The 19,497-nt window shown below is 43.3% G+C and overlaps 1 protein-coding gene across 1 annotated transcript in view; it reads right to left on the bottom strand.

Annotated features, from left to right (window-relative positions):
• The window catches only part of PCSK2 (proprotein convertase subtilisin/kexin type 2), a 269,603-nt gene that overhangs the window by 94,036 nt on the left and 156,070 nt on the right, over nt 1-19,497 (bottom strand). The window contains exon 5 of the mRNA XM_032419608.1: nt 19,068-19,105. Within this exon, the coding sequence (XP_032275499.1) occupies nt 19,068-19,105 (38 nt within the window). The remainder of the gene's footprint in view (nt 1-19,067; nt 19,106-19,497) is intronic.

The following is a 19,497-nucleotide window of genomic DNA, read 5'->3' as shown; positions in this document are numbered from 1 at the left end:
GAACCAGAGAGTAGGTACTTCTCTTTGTTTGTCCCCAGCCTTCTTTAGCTAACATAGTGTTCTTGAGATCTGCCTATTTTCTTGTATGCATTAGTAATTTGTTCCTTTGGTTGGGGAATGGTATTCCATTGTATGAACACACCCCAATTTTATTTATCTATTCACTTGTTGATGGGCATTTGAATTATTTCCAGTTCTTGCAAATATGAATAAAGCTGCTATGAACATTCTTGTATATGTCTCTTTACGGACATATGCTTTGGTAAATACTTAGGGAGTGGGATTGCGGGTTGTACGGTAAGCATGTGTTTAACTTTGTAAGTGACTGCCAAACCTTTTCTCAAAGGGATTACCCCATTTGGCATTCTCCTGAACAATGTATGAGGTTGCAGGTAGGTTTTTCCCCCTGCAAATACCTACCTTTGTGTACCTCTGTAGGTATTTTCCTCTAGAGCAAAGGCAGAAGGAAATTTTCAGCAGCAGTGAACATGGTACTGAGCTTTTCCTGAGTTCAGTCCCTGCCCCTTCCCAAATTATAGACACGCCAGATAAATGAGTCCTGGTCCCTGTCCCAGGACATACGTCCTCTCTCTCTGTTTTTTTAGCTGGTGGTCCCTGGAGCTGCAAAGTCTAAGTAGCTCTAGGCCTTAGCATACTTTCCTATCCTTTCCATGTATTTACTTCTTTAGGTTCATGTGGTAGATTTCATTGTTGTTCACTTGAGACATCTGCTTCTCATTCTCCTGCATTCTTTATCGGTTGCTGTGTGTTGCAGGCACACAGAGCTGAGGGGACTGATGACCTGGCTATTCATTCCAAGCTCCTCTGCTATAAGCACACCCCAGCCTGGCATTTCTCAAGGCATGCTGCACCCGCCATGGGCTGTTCATTGGGAGTTTTAGGGGAGGACTGTGTCTATTTTTAATGATCATCTTATTTGTATAGCCAGTGATGGTTTCCATTATGGTGATAACATACAGTTATCTTTAGAAACAATCTATTAAGTTAAAACAGTGAGTCCATTAAGTAAAAGTGATTAAATACATAATCGCACAGTAGGTCATATTTAAAAACCCCCAGGTCTGGTCCAATTCCTCACTAGCTATTAAAGACACTGAGCAATGTGGTTAATCATCATAATCAAAAGAGATTTGCTGAGCACCCATTGTCACTCAGGATATAATGAGCCCCAAAGTAGATATGGGTCTCTGCTTGGGACTGAACATAAGTGATACTGTTACTAAATATATTCCTATCAAATTCTTTGTGATGTCTAACTCTCCATGATGTGTGAAAAACCCAAGCATCCAATTAATTTCCAGATCAACGCTGCATGCTTTCTGATTAAGCATCATAAATGCTATTCAGAGCTCTCTGTGGGCTGGTCTGGGTTCCTGCTGATGGCGGAGCAAGGCATTAAGATGGCTGCTAAATCCTCCTGTTTCCCAAGACAAGGCTCCTTCTGGACCCTAGTGTCTGAGCTTACGAGGTGCCTAATGAGGCTAGCAGTATTTGACAATATTTTTGTCTACTCTTTTTAGAGATATCTGTTTTGCAGACATCACCTTACTTTAAGTGTTCCTGGGTTGTTTGTTTTAAGAGGGAGAGGGAAGTAATATTTAGTGAGTGTCTCCTAAATTTGGGGCACTTTACATTTTCTCTTGTTCTCTCTCTTTTAAAAAAGACGACAGCTCTTTTGCAAGTTATCTTTCTCCTAGAAAACTCCCCCATATGGTCTCCCAGCTTCCCACAATTCATCTCCAGAGCAGACAGATCTTTGAAAAATACCAAATCCAGGCATCTCCTTCCACACCCCACCACTGCCTGGAAGAAAAAGTTCCCTTTGCTTCTATGATGAAGTTGCAAATCCTTATGGTTCATAAATTCCACACAGTCAGGTCTCTTTCCTTTGGTCCAGTGTCATCTCAGGTCATTTTTTCTCCCTGGATTGATATGCTCCTCCCTTTCCCCCCACATGCACACAAGCTCTCTTTAGATCCTTGAAAGGGCTGAGCATATTCCTTCCTCAGGGCCTTTGCACAAGCTGTTTCCTCTGCTGCCAGATACCTGGCTGACTCCTCTTCATCCTTAAGGCATCAACATAAATGTTCTCTTCTGCAGGGAAGATTTCCCTCACACAGCAAACGAGATCAAGTTTCTCACATTAAACACATTTATAAGACTCAGTACTCTTCCATCATAGCAAGGCACCACAGTTATAAATAAACAATTCTTTCTGCAATTATTTATTTGGAGTCAATTTTTCCCTCCAGATGATAAGGTCCTTGAGGGTAAGCACTATGTTCACTTTATGCGTCAATGTATCCAAGCTGGCCCCCAGTGATTCTTGCCCCTTGGTATTCTTGACCTTGCATAGAGTGTCCCACAATGAAGAAGGCTGACCCATAGAACAAATAGGATATTGCAAAATGGTGGTGGGTGGCTTCTGAGGCTCGACCATGAGAGACATTGTAGCTTTCATCTTGCTTCCTCTCACATCATTTGCTCCGAGGGTGGTCAGCTGCCATGTCATGAGGATACTCAAGCAGTTCATGAAGACCCACACAGGGGGAGGAACTGAGGCATCCTGCCAGCAGCCATTCCCATGTGATTCATCTTGAAAACAGATACTCTACCCCAGTCAAAGCTTCAGATGATGTGGCCCCAGCTGATATCTTACCTACAACCCCAAGAGAGACCCTGAACCAGAACCATCCAACCAAGTTGCTTCTGCTATCCATGGATACTGTGTGAGATAAAAACTGTTATTTTATGTGTCCAAGTTTTGGAGGTTATTTGTTATGCAGCAAATATTATATAGTTAATTAATATACCGCATATTTTATTAGGTAACTAATAAACCATAGCTCCTGGTATAATATTAGCACTCAATAAATAGTTGTTGAATGAATAAATGAAAACATGTTTCTTTTACATTTGAGGAATGTAAGCCCAGAGAGGTTGATGAACTTGCCTCAAGTCACAGTAACTAAATAGCAGAGATGGCATGGAGCTCAGAGCCATATGCTTGTGTGTCCCTCCTCAGCACCATTTCTATTATACTGTTTTATCTTCCTTGAAGAGATAAATCTTAACATCTACTTGGCAAAAGGATTTTTTATGCAGAACATTTTCTGATCACACTATGGACAGGTTTACACACTGGTTATTTAGTGCAAAGATCTCCAAAATGGGCATGTGCATCTCAAGGGATGGATAAAATGATCCACTGGGGTGTGGGGATAATATATGACAACTTCCTTTTTTTAAAGCTCGATTTAAAAAAAATTACATATTTATTTTTAATTGCAGTGAAAAAAAGCATCACATGAAATTTACATCTTAACTATCTTAAAATATAGTTCGGTAGTGCTAAATATATTTGCATTGTTGAGCCAATCTCCAGAACCAATCTCCAGAACTTTTTCATCTTGCAAAACTGAAATGCTATACCTATTAAGCAGTAACTCCCTATTCCCTCCCTCCTTTCCTTCCCCAGCTCCTGGCAGCCATCACTACTTTCTGTCTCTATGAACTCAATGACTCTAGGTACCTCCTCATGGAAATGGAAGCAAACAGTATTTGTCTTTTTGTAACTGGCTATCTCACTTAGCATAATGTCCTCAAGGTTCATCCATGTTGTAGCATGAAATAGAATTTCCTTCCTTTTTAAGACTGGGTGATATTCCATTGTGTGGATATTTTGTTTATCCATTCACTTGTCCAGGGACATTTGGGTTGCTCCCAACTTTTGGCTATTGTGACTAATGCTGCTATGGACATGGGTGTGTACTATGATGTTTTAAGTATTTTTATCTTACCTTTTAAAACTTTCTTCCTTGAATAGTTTTATGATGTGCATAGTCCATTGTTACAGTAGGACATACATACAGTGTGTGGATAAATAACTATGAACATATTCGGAGAGGCTGCTCAAAAATGTTTACAGATAGGAATATGTGATTAAAACTATGTATCTGTGAATCAGCACCTCAGGGTTGGCTTCTGGGGGGAATCCAAGGCAGTAACAAATGCTAAACTCTTTGAAATCACTCAGTCACAGTGATTAAAATAGAAAGCATCATGCATGGAAAAGGAACATAACTTTGACTTTATGTCTGTCATTCTCAAAAGTAAGTACTTGACAATTTCATTTGCTTATAAAACCAATTTAGCTTTTGTTTCTTAATCAGTGATTTTATTGGAAGAGAGGAGAATTTCATAAGATTTTAGAGTTACAACAGACAAGAACCTAATTTTCTCAGCTTACAAATGAGGATGCTAGCTCCTTGGCCATCTAGCAGCTTGCCAGATGCCAGAGTGCTGGAAAGTGGTACAGCTGTGACTGGGCCCATGTTGCAACTCTCTGGACTCCTGTTTCTAACAAAGCCATTTGCCTATGTCTTGACACATGGCTGGTTAGATCAGGGGATTTCAGCAGACTTTTTCTTAAAGGGTCAATAGTAAAAATTTTAGGCTTTTGTAGGACTGATGGTCTCTGTCGTACCTACTCTGCTCTGCCACCGTACCATGAAAGGGGCCATAGACCTTAAGTCAACAAATGAGCGTGGCTGGGTTCCGATAAAACTTTATTTATAGAAAGAGGTTGCTGGCCTGTGCGTCATGGTTTGCCAGCCTTCAAGTGAGATTATAGAGGAGACATAGGCTCTCTTTGTTTTCATGTTTAAAAGATTTTAATTTTTCAGGCTCTCCCTACAGCTCTTTAGTATTTATGAAATAACTTATTCTTAAATAACATGTAGTCACTTAGATAACAGGATAGTGTACTTTCTTTAGAACCAAAGAGTAGCTTACTTGGTCCTAAGATGTATCATTGGCTTTTGTCTGCCCCCGGTATTTCTCTTGTGTATCCTGCATGTCAGCCATGCCAGGCACTGGGGCTACTGTGTTCTGGTTGTTACTTCCAGTACTCACAGCACACATGCAGACAGGACTTCTCCTCCCCAACATATGGAAGTGAGAGTATTTTTTTCATTGTGTCAATATTAATTACTCATAATTTAATGCTCGATATTATTTTCTATATTAATTTCAACACAGTGGAATGAGTCTAATTTGGATGATAAGGTTCATTTGCATTTAAATTGGTATTTTAAGCATTCCCTGTGAGGAACAAGTAGTATCCATGATTATAATTATAAGCATTGTTTCCAAGGCAGGTTTGTTTTCTTTTGGAAGGATTTGTAAATATGGTGCATGGAGGTTAATATTGATAATGAGAACACAGGTCATTTGCTAGCTGTGGGAGCCTGGAGGGGCCCCAGCTGAGTGAAGTCAGCGTGACAAATGGTGAACTTCACATTTCACTCTTCACTAGCTGTGTGAGCTAAGGGAGATCACTAACCTCTCTGATCTTTGGTTTCCTATCTTGAGAGGTACACAGTACATACTCAACAAACGCTGGGTATCAGTACTGCTGCAATTTGAAGAAGCTGACAGAGACAAAGAGACTAAATAGAGGGGATCAAAATATTAGAGCTATGGCAGGGAGATGAGGTGGGAGAGAAAAGATGGATCTTCTTCTCTGTTGACAACAATCAACTCTCCGTGTGAGGGGATTTATGAGTGAAGACCAGCCAAGCAACAAATGAAAAGTCACAAACCAAACTGTCGTGTAGGATAGGATGACTGTGATTGCTTGTGAGTGATTAGTTGAGGTGTTCATGAACCCGGGCTATGTCTTGTTCACAGGGAATATAGTCTTTGTGAAGTGCCTGGGAAGAGTCCCAATGAGGTGCTGACTATACCAAATGACTCAGTGTCTGTCTGGTCACCATGCTGACACCCACACAGAAACTGGCTCCTTCCTACTGAGTCTTCTGGAACATTCTCTACACGTTCAGCAGAGGACATGTTTGTGTCTGTGGGGCTTGGTGGAGAAAGAAGGGTGGTCCCAGATCAGTACCAGAAGGGCATCAATGGTTTTAGCATTCTGGGGAGTTTAATTTATATTTTTGGATCAATCAGCAAAGACCCATTGTTCAAATCAGTAATATGGATAATCATTATACTCCTTTGATTCTCAAGCAGAGAAGACAATCATCGGTTTTACAGATGGGGACACTGAGGACCATAAAAATCAAACAATGCATTTTTGCTCACAGTCACTCAATGGGAGTCCTTGGACTCATGCTCCCTGAATAGCTTAGATTTACACTAAACCTCTTATTTTAAAAATTGGCAACGTTTGAGCTATAAAACACAAGCCTTCTATTTCCATAGCTTAATGAAAACATCTCCCACACACTGTAATACATCTTATTCTTCTTCTGCCTAGCAGAGCGCGCATTGTGGAGAGGTTGTGTGTGCACGACATTAAAAGTACAGACCTCACCATCATCCTGGGGATGATGAGGAGGAACATTGCTCAGAGCCAAGCCCTGGCTTCCTGTACTTGGCTTCAGGTTTTAAATATCTGTTGATAATTAAGGGTTCTTTCTTTGTGAAAAATAATTTCCCGTAGGTTGGGAGCCAGCAGGGTTACCATGGTTGAGAAGCTAATCTTATTTCTATGTCAGAGATTCTCTCCGCCTTGGCCATGTAGGATGGAAAATTCGGCTTTGCCCAAGTTCCTGATTGCTCAAATGTAAGGAGGTCAGGATTTCCAGAGCAAACTCAGAGATGGAGGCTTGTGAGATTTACTGAAGTGATTTATGGAAGATGTGCTCCCAGGGGAAACCGGTGAAGGAGGGGGAGAAGCAGGATAGAACATCAGAGGATGCCAGGCCAAGATGGGATTTCAGGCAAGTCCTGCTGGAGGTTCTGAGGGGTGAGTTGCACCGCAGTGTTTTCCCAGCCTGAGCCCAGGTTCTCATGCCCCGACAGGCAGTCACAGATTCAATGGTGCCAAGCGGGAGTGTCAGTTTCCAGACTTATCAGGTCTCCAAGCATGTGGGGCAAAGCAGGCTCCAGGAGCCCTTGGGCAGTCCTCCACAGAAAAGAGCAGGTGCTGGTACTTGGAGGCAAAAGTGGACCAAAGTGAGGGTGGGGGCACCCAAAAACAGTACAAAAGAGTCAGAGCAGGCCAGACATAACCTGATCCGGAGGGTTCTCTCTGGCGGCTGAATGGCAGGGGTAGGTGGCAGAGGGTGGGTTGGGAGGACCTGGCAGGGGAAGATTGTGCTCAGAGAGGGCCAAGAGGCTTGAAGCTCCCACAGAGGGACCCACAGCTGGTTCTCTGCCTGGGCTGGGTTTTGCCTGAGCACGCGGGAACATCCGGCTATGTGGCTCCGCACTGCGGTGTAAGCTGGCCCATAGAGGGGGGCGGGTACAGCCAATCTTCCAGGTGGGGGGATGCTGGAGACTTCAGTGCCAGGACTGGCTCTGCTCTAACCTGCTGTGTGCCTCTGACCAGTCACATTCCTCCGTGGCCTCAGTTTCCTCCTATGAAGTGAGATAGGGACTGGACCAGAACACCTGTCAAATCCTAGAGTTGTTCTAGCAAAGCCTACCTTTCCATGTACCCAGGACAGACCATCCTTCCCCCATTTGCTTCAACCATATTCACTTGGAGGCATTGAAAAGAGATTAAAAATTGACAAATGCCCTCAAGTCAACTTGAAGTGAAAGTGGTATCAGCTTTGAGAAAACATGTGCTGGAGAAATGGGGATGTTAGGGGCATCTATTTCAATAAGGACTGAGAAATCTATAAAGGACTGAGAAGTCTCAGGGGATGAATTCTGGCCACATGGATTCACCTCAGCATCCACACCTGTGCTGCCTTAAGGGCTTTGATTTACTGACTTCCATGCGGAGCAGTTTTGGCCTCATTCAGGCCGTTGCTGGCCTCAGACCTGGTTTACCTGGGTCCCCACCGAGCCTGCAGAGCTGGGGTAGTGGCCAGGGGTAATGTCCTACCCTCAGCCACCTGTGAGGTTTGTGTGTTCTGTTCTCCTCCAAGTGGAGGAAACACATCATTCTCAACAAAGAGGGCCTGTTTAGTTTTCTTTTGCTGCTGTAACAAGTTACATGAACTTTTGGCATACTTTGTAACAATAGGAAAGTGGAGGGAAAACATGAAAACTTAGAATAGCACGTTAATTGGTTCTTTGAATTTCATTTTCAAAATGGTTTTCATGAATTTGTTATGTGTCCTTAGGCAGGGACAGGGAGGAGTTGAGAGCATGGACTTTGACACCTCACCATCTCAGGTTTGTGGGCTTCTGCTAAGTTCTAGCTGCATGACCTCAGGCAAGTTGCTTAAATTGCAACTTGCACCCCTTAACACAGGGTGTCCAATATGTTGGGAACAGTTCTAAGGGCCTTGTGTATACTATTTAATTGACTTATCACAACCATCAATAAGATATTGATAAGTATAATACTTATCAATAAATATTATTAACCCATTTTACAGATGAGGCACGGAGAGATTAACTTGTCTAGGGTCACATAGCTAGCAAGTACTTGGGGTGGGATTGGAACTCAGGGGGTTTGGCCCAAAAACTCTTGACTCTTATACTAAATTTCCCTGACCCTTAGTTGTAGCAGAATTATAATTTATGAGAGAGTTATTTTTGAGCTAAGAGCAACCATATTAACAAATGTAAAACCTGAAGAACAATCTGTTTTTATTAACTCAGAGGAAAAGTAAGTCATTCAGTTCATGTTCAAATCTCAACTATAATCAAGAAGGCTATATTAGTTTTCTATTGCCATATAGTGAATTACCACAAACTTAGTGGCTTAAAAGAACAGTCAATTTATTTTCTCACAGTTCTGATCATTTGCTCACAGTCTCACCTTGCTTAAGATGTTCCTGGGGCTGCAATCTCATCTAAGGCTTGGGGTCCTCTTTCAAGTTCAGTGGTGGTTGGCTGAATTCAGTTCCCTGTGGTGGTAAGACTGAGGCCCTTAACTTCTAAGGGGTGGCCCACCATTCCCTGACGTGTGCTTTCTGCACAACATGGCAGTTTGTTTTCTTCAAAGCCAACAATGGATAGTCTCTACTGCTTAAAATTACTCTTACTTCTTCCTTCTCTGAACTATAGATCCTCTTTTTAATGGGCTCACCTGATTAGGTAAGACACCTAGGATAACTTCCCCTTTGATTAACTTAAAGTCAACTAATTAGGAACCTTAATTACACATCAGTAATCCCTTTAACTTTGCCATATAATGCAACCTAGTCATGGGAGTGATAACCCATCATATTCACAGGTCCTGCTCACACTCATGAGGAAGGGGTTATACAAGGCGTTCTTGAGGTGGGTATCTTGAGGGCCTTTTGGAATTCTGCCTACCACAAAAAGGCTTTGGCTTCAAAACGTAACTGAGAGATTTTAAAGAGAAGAATGGGATCTAGTTGAAACCAAAGTGAGATCCTCATGATTCTTGAATACAACTACATGAGTGTATTATACATTAGAAATATCCGTGGCTCAGGGTCTAATCCTCTTTCCCTGAAGCCTGGGCGTTGTTTCTTGGTCTTTTTTGCCACTTCAGAAAACTGAGACTGGATGATAGGTCAGATCTTTGGTCTCCATCAGATGCCCCGGTGCCCTGGCAATGACCTCACGTAGGCCAGCCTCCGGTGGACGCACCCACTTGGGCTCTGTGGCGTGGCAACAGAACTTGGACAGGCCTTGTAGATGGCCACCCACTCTTTCCTTCTGGATGGGGCGTGTGGATTCAAGAATCTGCGCAGGCTCACTCACGTGTCCAGAACTGTGGCTTTAAGGAAGCAGAGTTGGGAAATAGGCCCATGAAGAAAGGGAGAGGGTAGAATCGATGTCACCTTAATAGGTGCAGTGTTTCTTGTCAGAGCTGCAATAAGGACATATTGGCAAATTAATTATTTGTGAGGTCTGCTGCAAGCAAGGTGGAGGTCACCTAAGGGTGTTTGATTCTCTGAGCTAAAAAGCCAAAGTCGGAAACCTAGTGAAATGTTTCACATCTCGGGAATTCGATGAGTGTCTCTGATAATGAGGAGAGTAAGAAAGAAACAAAGGCCGTGGAGAAAGTATTCTTGACATTTGCACAGATGACTTCCTTGTGGCTTGTCATATCATGTAAACATGTACTTTTTCTGAACAGGTATGCTTGATGATAAGCATAATAAAATCCTAATAGTCTCATCAGCATCCATCCATCCATCCATCCATCCACAATTCAGTCATTTATTTATAGAAGAATGTCTATTAATGATCTCTTTGGGGATAGAGGCCTCTAGTTGATTTTCTCATGAACAAAAAATAAATGGAAAGACATTATCTTGGTCTTTAAGCCATTTAAATTTAGTCCAAGAGATGAGACTGTGTCAAAGGCCTTTAGAGAATGTAAGGTAAGAAAATGACTTTTGTGGGCTACTTTTAGTCTGGGCTTCTTGGTGGAAGCAAATCTCCAGATTAAACCAATTATAATCCGATCACCCTTTGTTCAGTATCATTTAGAACAAGCTTCTAAATGAATTCACATGCTGTATCAACCCAAAAGAACATTTTTAAAAAGCATTTAAGGATTTTTCCTTCTCTAACTTTTAGGGCTAACTTGCTTGGTCTTGCTGCTTGTTCCCATAGTGGGCAGTATATTTATTTCCAGGATGGCAAGGACTACATTATGATTTAATTATATACTTACAAGTGTGCCTTCCCCACTGAACTCTGAAATCCCTGGGGGTGGGGAGCAGATTTTTCACATTTTTTAATCCAGGCCACTAATACAGCATCTTGCACATAGTAGAAACTCAGTACAAATCTCTTAAATGTTGACCCGGTTCAATGGAACAAAAGCTAGTCAACTGAGCAACATGGAAAAATTGATTATTCATATATTTCTTTCTTCGCTTTTGGCTGTAGTTATACACCTAGGTCCAAATGAGCAGTTTCATTTCAGTTAAACCAGATTTTATTTTCTCCCATTTTTCTATCAAAATACAACCTTATAAAAATGAACAGATTCATCTAGCACATGGGTTAAGTCAGATGATAGCCATTTGATGATCTGTCCAGATGATTAAGAAAAAGATCTTATCCCCAATAATCAGTCTGGTCTCCTGGTCATAAAATGTTTACTATGACCTGGCCAGCATTAACAAGTACATTGAAAGAAGTGAACTCCTTCTTTCAATAAGACGTAAAGGTTGTTTAAACCTCAATTTCGAATGCAATATTAATGTGGTTACTTAAATATTAATTGGTCTAAAAGCCTGGAGCCATGCATGTGCTTGGTACTTTGTAGCATCTAGTCATTCAGGGCTTGGGACTGGGCCCACGTCCAGCAGGTGTCCTTTCATCATGGCGGCCACCTGCGACCTGGAGCCTTGGTGTGTACACTGCTGCCAAGCTCAAAGGCACTTCCTCCGGGCTCAGAGCTGGCAGCCCTTCAGAGTGCTCTGGAAGTCCCTCTTCAGGACAGTTACCTGTCAAGAACCCATCAAAAGAACGGAAAAGTGCAGGTCCTAAGGGGTGGGATTTTTCTTTTATAAGAACTTTGTTTGGTGAAATAACCCTGGAGCATAAATATACCACGTTTCCAATTTTGAGCTGAACCAAAGAGCATAATTTGTCCTCTCCCATTCAGGAACTTAATTGCATTTCTACCACCTGACAAGCTCTAGACGTTACAGAAAAAAATAGCTCTTGGCTACCTGCATGTGGGTTATCCACACCAAGAGGCATATTCTCTCCAGGCTTTCGGTCATGGGGACCTCAGTTAGTTCCATGGTCCTCTATTTCCCTCCCTGGGGACATGCATTATGGGGAATGGAATGAGGCCATCCACCTATGAGGTGGTTGAGAGATGGGAGTTAGAAGGTTCTAACAGAAGGTTCTGCATGCTAGACTTTCCATTCATCATCAATAGAAGATCATCCATCATATGATTTAGTGCCTGATTTTATTTGCAAAAGTATGAATGATGAATATTCAATTCAATTGAACAAAGATTTATTAAATGTCTGCTAACCATCATGCTAAATGTTAAGAGGGACACAAAATAAAGAAGTACACACTTTCCTACAAAGAGCTGGTGATCTAGTTGTGATGTAGTCATGCATTATAGGGGAATAGCTTTGTCGAACAAGTGAATGAGTAAAGTGCCAAAATGAATGATAAGATTAATCATTAGATTCTGGGAAAGTTTTCAAAGAAATACACCTTATGTTGGGATGGAAATCATTACTATGCAAGACCGAGGAGGGGGTCTAGCATGGGTAACTGTAACAGCTTCTGCATAAAAACAACAGAATATGTCAGCAGTGTATAACAATAAGCTTTTATATCACTTATGGGTCTGCAGTTTGGCTGGGAGTTTGATGATCTAGGCTGGGCTCAGCTGGGCAGCTCTGCTTTCTTTGCTGGTCTTGCTTGCTTCTGGCGTCGGCTGGTTTCAGATGAAATGGGGGAGCTCAGAAAGGTGGCTCTGTTTCTTCAGTTCTATGGATTGACTTGAGTGGCTGTGTTTCAGGCTCTGCCAGCTCTTCACCACCTCCTGGGTCCAGGAGGCTAGCCTGGTGGTGATGGTAGAGGCATAGGAGGGCACATGGGAACATAAAAGGCCTTGTAAGACCTCATCCATAAACTGGCACAACACCTCTGTATTATTCTCTTGCTTTAAACAAGTCACAAGGCCCAGCCCGCAGTCAAGGGGTGGGAAATATACTTTACTCCTCTAGAGAGGGGTGCTTTCTTTCAGAAGTTATAGGTCTTGGGAAGGATGAGCTCTTGGTCAACACACTCTTCCACATTTGCTGCAGTCAAGAATCCATGGAAAACTCCAGCAAGAGCATGTGATTCTGCACTGATTTTCAGAACAGGGTCTTGAGACTGCTCAGAAGATGACCCACAGTTTCCCAGCTGAAAGATGGAGGCCCTCGGGCAGATGCCCGTGCCCCACCCTGCGATCACTAAAACATCAGGAGATGTCATTTCCTGGCCCGGAAAAATCCTCATTTGGAAAAATTGCTATTTTATAGTCCCTTCACTCACCTTGGGATTAGCCCTCCCCTCTGAATATCCTTTTAGTTCAAAGATCTGTGACAGAGAAGCTGGATGTGGATCAGAGTTTCTGCTTCTCAGGGCCATCCTTCTTCATTACATCCCTGGCCGTGAGCAATGGGTCTTCTTTCCCCTTGTATCTTCTGTTTGCTTGGATGTTCTTTTTCAAATAAATCTTTCATTTTTTTCAAATAAAATCAAACTTTTATCTTTCAAAGAAATCTTTTAGATTTACTTCGGTGACCTCCACTTTTTGGCTTCTGCTTTCCCTCACGACCTTACACTTGGTCTGGATGATAACTCTGAGCTGACCCGTGTTGTGCACTGAGCAATTGCACTGGCTTTTAAAGGCACTCCCCTGCTTGTCCTCCAGCGGGACAAGCTGCCATGAGGCAGAGTTGTGATCTCAGCTCTTTTGAGAAGGAGATGAATGTGTGTTGAACATCTATTATCTACCTGACACACATGTTATCTCAACGATATCTCACAACAAACCTGATATTTTTTTGCCCATTCCACCAATGAGAAGATTAAAGTTCAAGGGGGGTTACAGGATTCCTAGCCCAAGGTCGCAGAACTATGAATTAGGGAGCCAGGAGTCACACTCAGGTTTGACTCCGTTTCCACTGTTGTCATGCTGTTAGAAACCCTACCTTTGCCTGCTGGTTGATTTCCAACTGTCATCAATTGCCACTCTGTGTCTAAAGACTCTCTGCTCTCTGTCCCCTGACCCTATTCTGCACGGATAATGCACAGGCCAGAAGAGCCAGGGAGTTAAACCCTGAGCGTCCCACCTTGCACCTGCTTCAGAAGCACAGCCCTCAACCTCCGACTGACAAGCGTTGGGGGTAATTCTGAGAGGGCTCTGTCTACACTGCCTCCCAGAGTTCTACAGTGAGATTAAGCTCCCATTGCCCTCAGTGGTCACTGGCTTCCTAACAAACCCTTTCCTGGCTGCTGTCCCTTCTGGTGTCATTTCTCTTCTCCCTGGCTGGTACTTCCTGGAATCTTCTCTCAAATAAACGACTTGCTTTTAAATCTTCGTCTCAGGTCTATTGCTGAGAAAACCTCAACCCACTGGGAGAAGACTCTTCTTGGGTTTTATAGAACCACTAGGCATTTCTTCACCTCTGTAGCTCCAGCGGAGCAGGCTTTGGAACAAAACAGGAGACACTCAGCTCCACTCTGCCTGCCTGTCCACGGAAAGCTGCCACCTCAGTCACAGGTCACGTGTTCTTGAAGGACTCCTCCTCTGTTCTATAGACCTGGAAGAACCCCTAAGCTAGGACCCGTACTGTGAGCACCCGCCTGTGGTTGTCACCACATGGGGGCCACACAGTAAAGTGATGAACAACCCCTGCCTGCCTGCCCCTCCCCTGTTAGACGCATCCCACGCCTGTGTCCTCACTGACTCAGGCTCCTCTGGAGAACACCCATGTCTGCTTTCCCTCTTCCTCTGGGGTTTGCACATAGTGGGCTCAATACACAGGGATTCAGTGGAGTTAGACCACACATCCGGACTGGTTGCACAGAGAGAACGGGGTAGAGGAACTCCGATTTTGACTTGGTCTAAAATTATTTCTTGGCCAATACTCATTTCATGTTATTACTGAAGGGCTGGGGAAAGGAGGATTTTAATCATTTGGAATAGTGAGCATTGACCAGTGGGACTGGATCCCTCCAATTAAATTCAATCACAGGACAACAGAGTAAAAATAAAAGTGGTATTATTGTCCTTTGCTCCTAACAATCAACAGATTTAAAGTAGATTTGCTGAATTAAATGAACACTAATGACTTACATTTATATAATGATTCGCAGCTTTCGAAGGATTTAAATTCTCAGTTTAAATGGAAAGAACATAGAGTACCAGCATACTCAGATTCTTCTCTCTCTCTCTCTCTCCTTCAGAGAAAGCACAAGCAGGGGTGGGGAGGGGCAGAAGGAGAGGAGGAGAGGGAGAGTCTTAAGCAGGCTCCACACCCAGCACAGAGCCTGACTTGGGGCTCAATCTCACAACCCTGAGATCATGACCTGAGCCGAAATCCGGTCAGACCCTCAACCAGCTGAGCCACCCAGGCTCCCCTCTTCTTTTTTCATATATGGAATAAAGCTTTCAAATTAATTCTGCTTTGGGAAATGTTTTACCTGGTTTGATTATCAAGAAATTTTTGTTATAGTTGTCCAAGAACCTCTGATAGAGTTTTCACTTCTCACTGAAAATAATCAGTAGTGAGAAGAAATTTTCTCAACACAGTACCTTTCTGTTTATTGTAACCTTTAATAAATCAGCAGTCATCCTCCTGTGGTGAATGTTGCGAGTACCAGGCCTATATGCCTTTGGCCTGTCACCCATCCTCTGGTGAACTCCATCCAATTGCCTGTACCAGTGTGTCTTTGCCAAGAGTTTTCTCTGAGACTGTAGAAGGTAGGAGGCGCTGGAATGTTCACAGCCACACCCCCTAGGACCAGCCTTCAACCAATGACTGACAGGAGTTGAGGTACAAATACCCCAGCCTCTGTGGTGAGCCCATCTATGTTGGGAAAATTCTGGCACGCATGTTCAACACCATCTCCTGGATTCTCTAGCAGGATCGAATTCGAGCTGCTCCCCATGGTAACTTTGATAATGCACTGTTTATCGGCTGCCATCCCTTCTATATTCCCCATTCTATCCTTGCTTCCGAGAATCGCCTCCCAAATAAACTACTTGCACTGTGACCCCTGTCTAAGGGTTTGCTTCTGGAGAAACTCAAAGCATATGTCACTAGAAGGGCACTAGGCAAGCTCATCACATCCAAGCCATTAAGTCACCTAACAAGGTGTGAGGCCACCTGTTAATCAGCTTATCACCATCCACTGATTTCATTGTTCTCCTGGGCAGCTCTACTCCACTTGCCTTTCTCATTCTGTTAGTTATAGTGTAAAATTTTTAATTAAAAATAAAGAAGATAAATTTGATTAGTAGCTTCAAAGTTGTCACTCTCAACTCTACACAGGGTGAGAGAGACACTGACTGGAGCCAACCAGTTGAGGTTCAAGTTCTCTGCTGAGAAATTAAGAAGGAGATATTTGGATGTTGTTTTCTCACCTGTACCAATGACTCGGAAACACTTCACAGCCATGTGTAATTATAGATAATTTTTTGGTAAGGTTCCAAGTGTTTGATAAATGTCGAAGACTCGGACCTTCCTCTGGATGGAGGCTGTTTTGTACAGAACTCACATTTCCTGTTCAATTCTTCGGTGACATCTAGTTTAAGTTTAGAGGAGATGGTGGCATCTCCTCCACATCCCAGCCAAATGGTCATTAACCCTCCCCTTGACCATTTTCAGAAATGGGGAACTCATTATTTCCTGGGAGAGCTAACTCCTTTTATTTATTAGCCTCAATCATTGGACAGTTCTTCCTTTAACTGAACTACATTCTTCTTCCCACAGCTGTCACCCACGGGTGGGGATTTTCTTGGGAGAAAGTACTGAATGAGTTAAATGTCTCATTCCTCACGGAGAATTTGAAATATTTGAAAATGTATTTAAAGTGCCTCTTAGTTATCTTCCCCCCACCCAGTTTTTTCAGCTCTTCTTAGCAGGTTATGGTTTGGAGTCCCTCTACCATCCTTGTCACTATCTGTCATTCTTCATCTTTGAATGAGATGTGCATTGGAAGCAACGTAGTTGTCCAAGAATTGAGGATTAGAATGTTCAAATAAATTACAGCATGAGACAAGACTATGTAGCTCCTATAACCATGTTTTGAAGAATATTTAGTAATATAAAAAATGTTTATGACATATCAAGTGGATGGGGGGTAAGCTGTATATGCAACAGAGCCCAATTTTATTAAAAAATATTCACGTAGAAGTGGAAGTCCGAAATATGTGAAAATATTAAGAGTGGTGCTATGGGCAGGTTTTGAATCTATTTTGTGCTTTCCCGAATTTTCTACAGAGAAAATGTATTTATTTTCTAATTAGAAAAAAATTTTTTAGAATGAAACAAAAAAAAAAAGAAAGGAAGGAAGAAAAAGGAATACAACAGTCATAGAAGCCATAGCACTATTCAGGTATATTCTGATATTGCTGATTTGAGGGGAGATGGCACCTCCCAATTTGGATGCTTCATTTTCCATTTTCTGATCAGGGTTTTTGGCAGATGTATCACGTTCTTGATTAGCGTAGTACCTGTAGTTCATCAGAGCCCCAGAAGATTATTTTCCCACTCGAATTACTATCTCTTTTTAATCTGATAACTGGCATCGGGGGCAGCCTGTCACAGATGCATGTGGGCTGGGTGGGGGGAAGGGAAGGATGCCCAGGTCACTCTCTGTGTAAGCAGCCTCGGGATGTTTCCATAGTGTAGTGATTATCACCTTCACCTGACATGGAAGTGACCTGCATGGGGGCTGGACCGGCTGGAGGGAGGCCATGCACTGTGAGCTTCCAGACTGTCTGACGGCTGCTGCAACCTTGAAGTCCTACAAGCTGTAAGATGTGGTAACACTGGTTTGTGAAAGTGAACAGCACCCTCTTTGGCTGCTATGCAAGGCGCTGGGTCCTGGAGATGGTAGGACCCCTGTGCAGCCTGTAAAAGAATATAAATGCTTCTGTGCAGGGAGCAGCTGGTGAAGATGAACCTGCCGGCCCTACAGGCTCTTATCCCTCGGCCATTTCTTTCTTTTTTTGGCCATTTCTTCCTAAGGAAAGGCGTCTGGGTATCAGAGCCTTGGAGCAAACACAACACACGCATTTCTCAAACTTCCCTTTTGGGGAGGCAGAGAGAGCGTCATTGGAGAAGGTGGTTGAGGCCCTGCATGGGGCAGTCCCTTTAAGAAAGCAGAAGGAACGGCCAGGCCAGGCGGACAGCTCCACGGTGCTTGCAGTGCGGGAAGAAGGTCCCAGAGACAAGGAGGGATCTGCTTCCTCAGACCTGCACATGGGCGCTGTGGCAGAACCTATAACTCACGGGCAGTTTCTTGTCTTCTCTATAGAGGTGGATTCTCATCTCTGAGAATAGAGCTTTGGTTTAACTTCTATCATTTCCTTCTGGCGGAGGGGGGCATACTGGCTGGACTGTGCCAATGATTCATTTAACTTTATTATTATTATTAATAATTATCATTATTAAAAAGATGCTTTGTCCAACATATACTCTTCTAGATTTATAAGACCCATGAAGTAAATAGAAGTTCAGCAGATTGGTGCTTTGTTCCCTGATGCTTAACACAATACACAGACAGAAAATCTCTGTTCTCTCTTTGCAATGTGCATGCGCACACCTTCCAGGATGAATGAATGACCCAGAATGTTGAACTGACAACACTTCTGCTTGTTAACAAGCTTCTCTCTAATGAAGTCCATATTCTCCTTAATATGAGACTCTTAAGCTAACTAAAGTAAGATTTTAAAAAAAAGACTTCAACCTGAAGGTTACAGGAGAAGTATAGCTTAGTACGAACAGCAGTGCTTGGCTGGTATACTCCCTGAGGTGAACATAAAGCAATCTCTCATGTTGAAAGGGTTTGCAGGTTTGGTCAGGAAAGCAGCGTGTGATTTGCTAGGTAAAAAGTTAGAGCGTGTGGATCTAGCTCAACAGTGTGTATCATGATTCTCTGCGAATATGTCTTATTTGTCAAGGGATACCATATGGTAGACTCAGTGTTGCAGGGGAAAGTCGGTGTGGGGTGCTCATAAGCACAAACAGTAAAAAAAAGATGACGTCCTTGCTTTGGTAAAGCTATGGTTGCGATGCGAGTAGCCCCTCTTTTTGGCTTTTTGCCATTGGTTTTATCCAGCAAGAACCCAAATGGCACATTTCCACCCTTCAATTCAATATCCTCAGCTAGAGTTGATTAATTAAAGCTTGCCAAGGCTCTCTCTTCTTCATCTCTCCCTTTTTTCTGGGCTTGCGCTTTCAGACCTCAAGTGTCCTGATTGTTTTCTCACAAAGCCACCACCATTCCGTGCTGCCAGGCCCCAGGCCCTGTCCCTTTACTTCTGGTCTGAGCTGTGGCTCCAGCAAGATGGGCAGTTCAAGCGCGCATGAGTGGGCTTGCGTGCATGTGTTTCTGTGTGTGCGCGCGCGCGCCCACCCAGGTCAGCTTGTACTTACGTAGTTCGAGGCCAGGTCCGGGTGCAGATAGTCAATCCCTGTGAAAAGAACACCACAGGATGGAAGGTTAACACCTGCCACTGTATCCTCAGGGAAGTTGCTCAAGAAAGCACCCTCCTATGGGGCTGGCGCCAGGAGAATGGGGTGGGCTGAGCACGTGTGCCTCAGGCTCAGTCTCGTGTTTCCATTCCCGAGTGAGGGTGGGCTGTGCCTCCCGAGTGGAGAGACAGCTGCCATCAGACACATCAGAGGAGTGAAGCCAATTAGAGCTGGGGCCCCAGGATAAGACTCTGACATGCATGTCCGTACTAAGGGGTTTAGTGGCTGCACGATGGATGGCCCATCAGAGCAGTGATCTAAGATTTGTGGAAATCCTGACATTTTCAAAGCATCAACTGACATTTCTTCTAAAATGAAACTGGCTGAGGGA

Source organism: Phoca vitulina, unplaced genomic scaffold, assembly GCF_004348235.1.
Source record: "Phoca vitulina isolate PV1807 unplaced genomic scaffold, GSC_HSeal_1.0 scaffold22, whole genome shotgun sequence".
NCBI classification, from domain to species: Eukaryota; Metazoa; Chordata; class Mammalia; order Carnivora; family Phocidae; genus Phoca; species Phoca vitulina.
The sequence above is the reverse complement of the archived record's forward strand: the minus strand, read 5'-3'. Positions and strand labels throughout refer to the sequence as shown.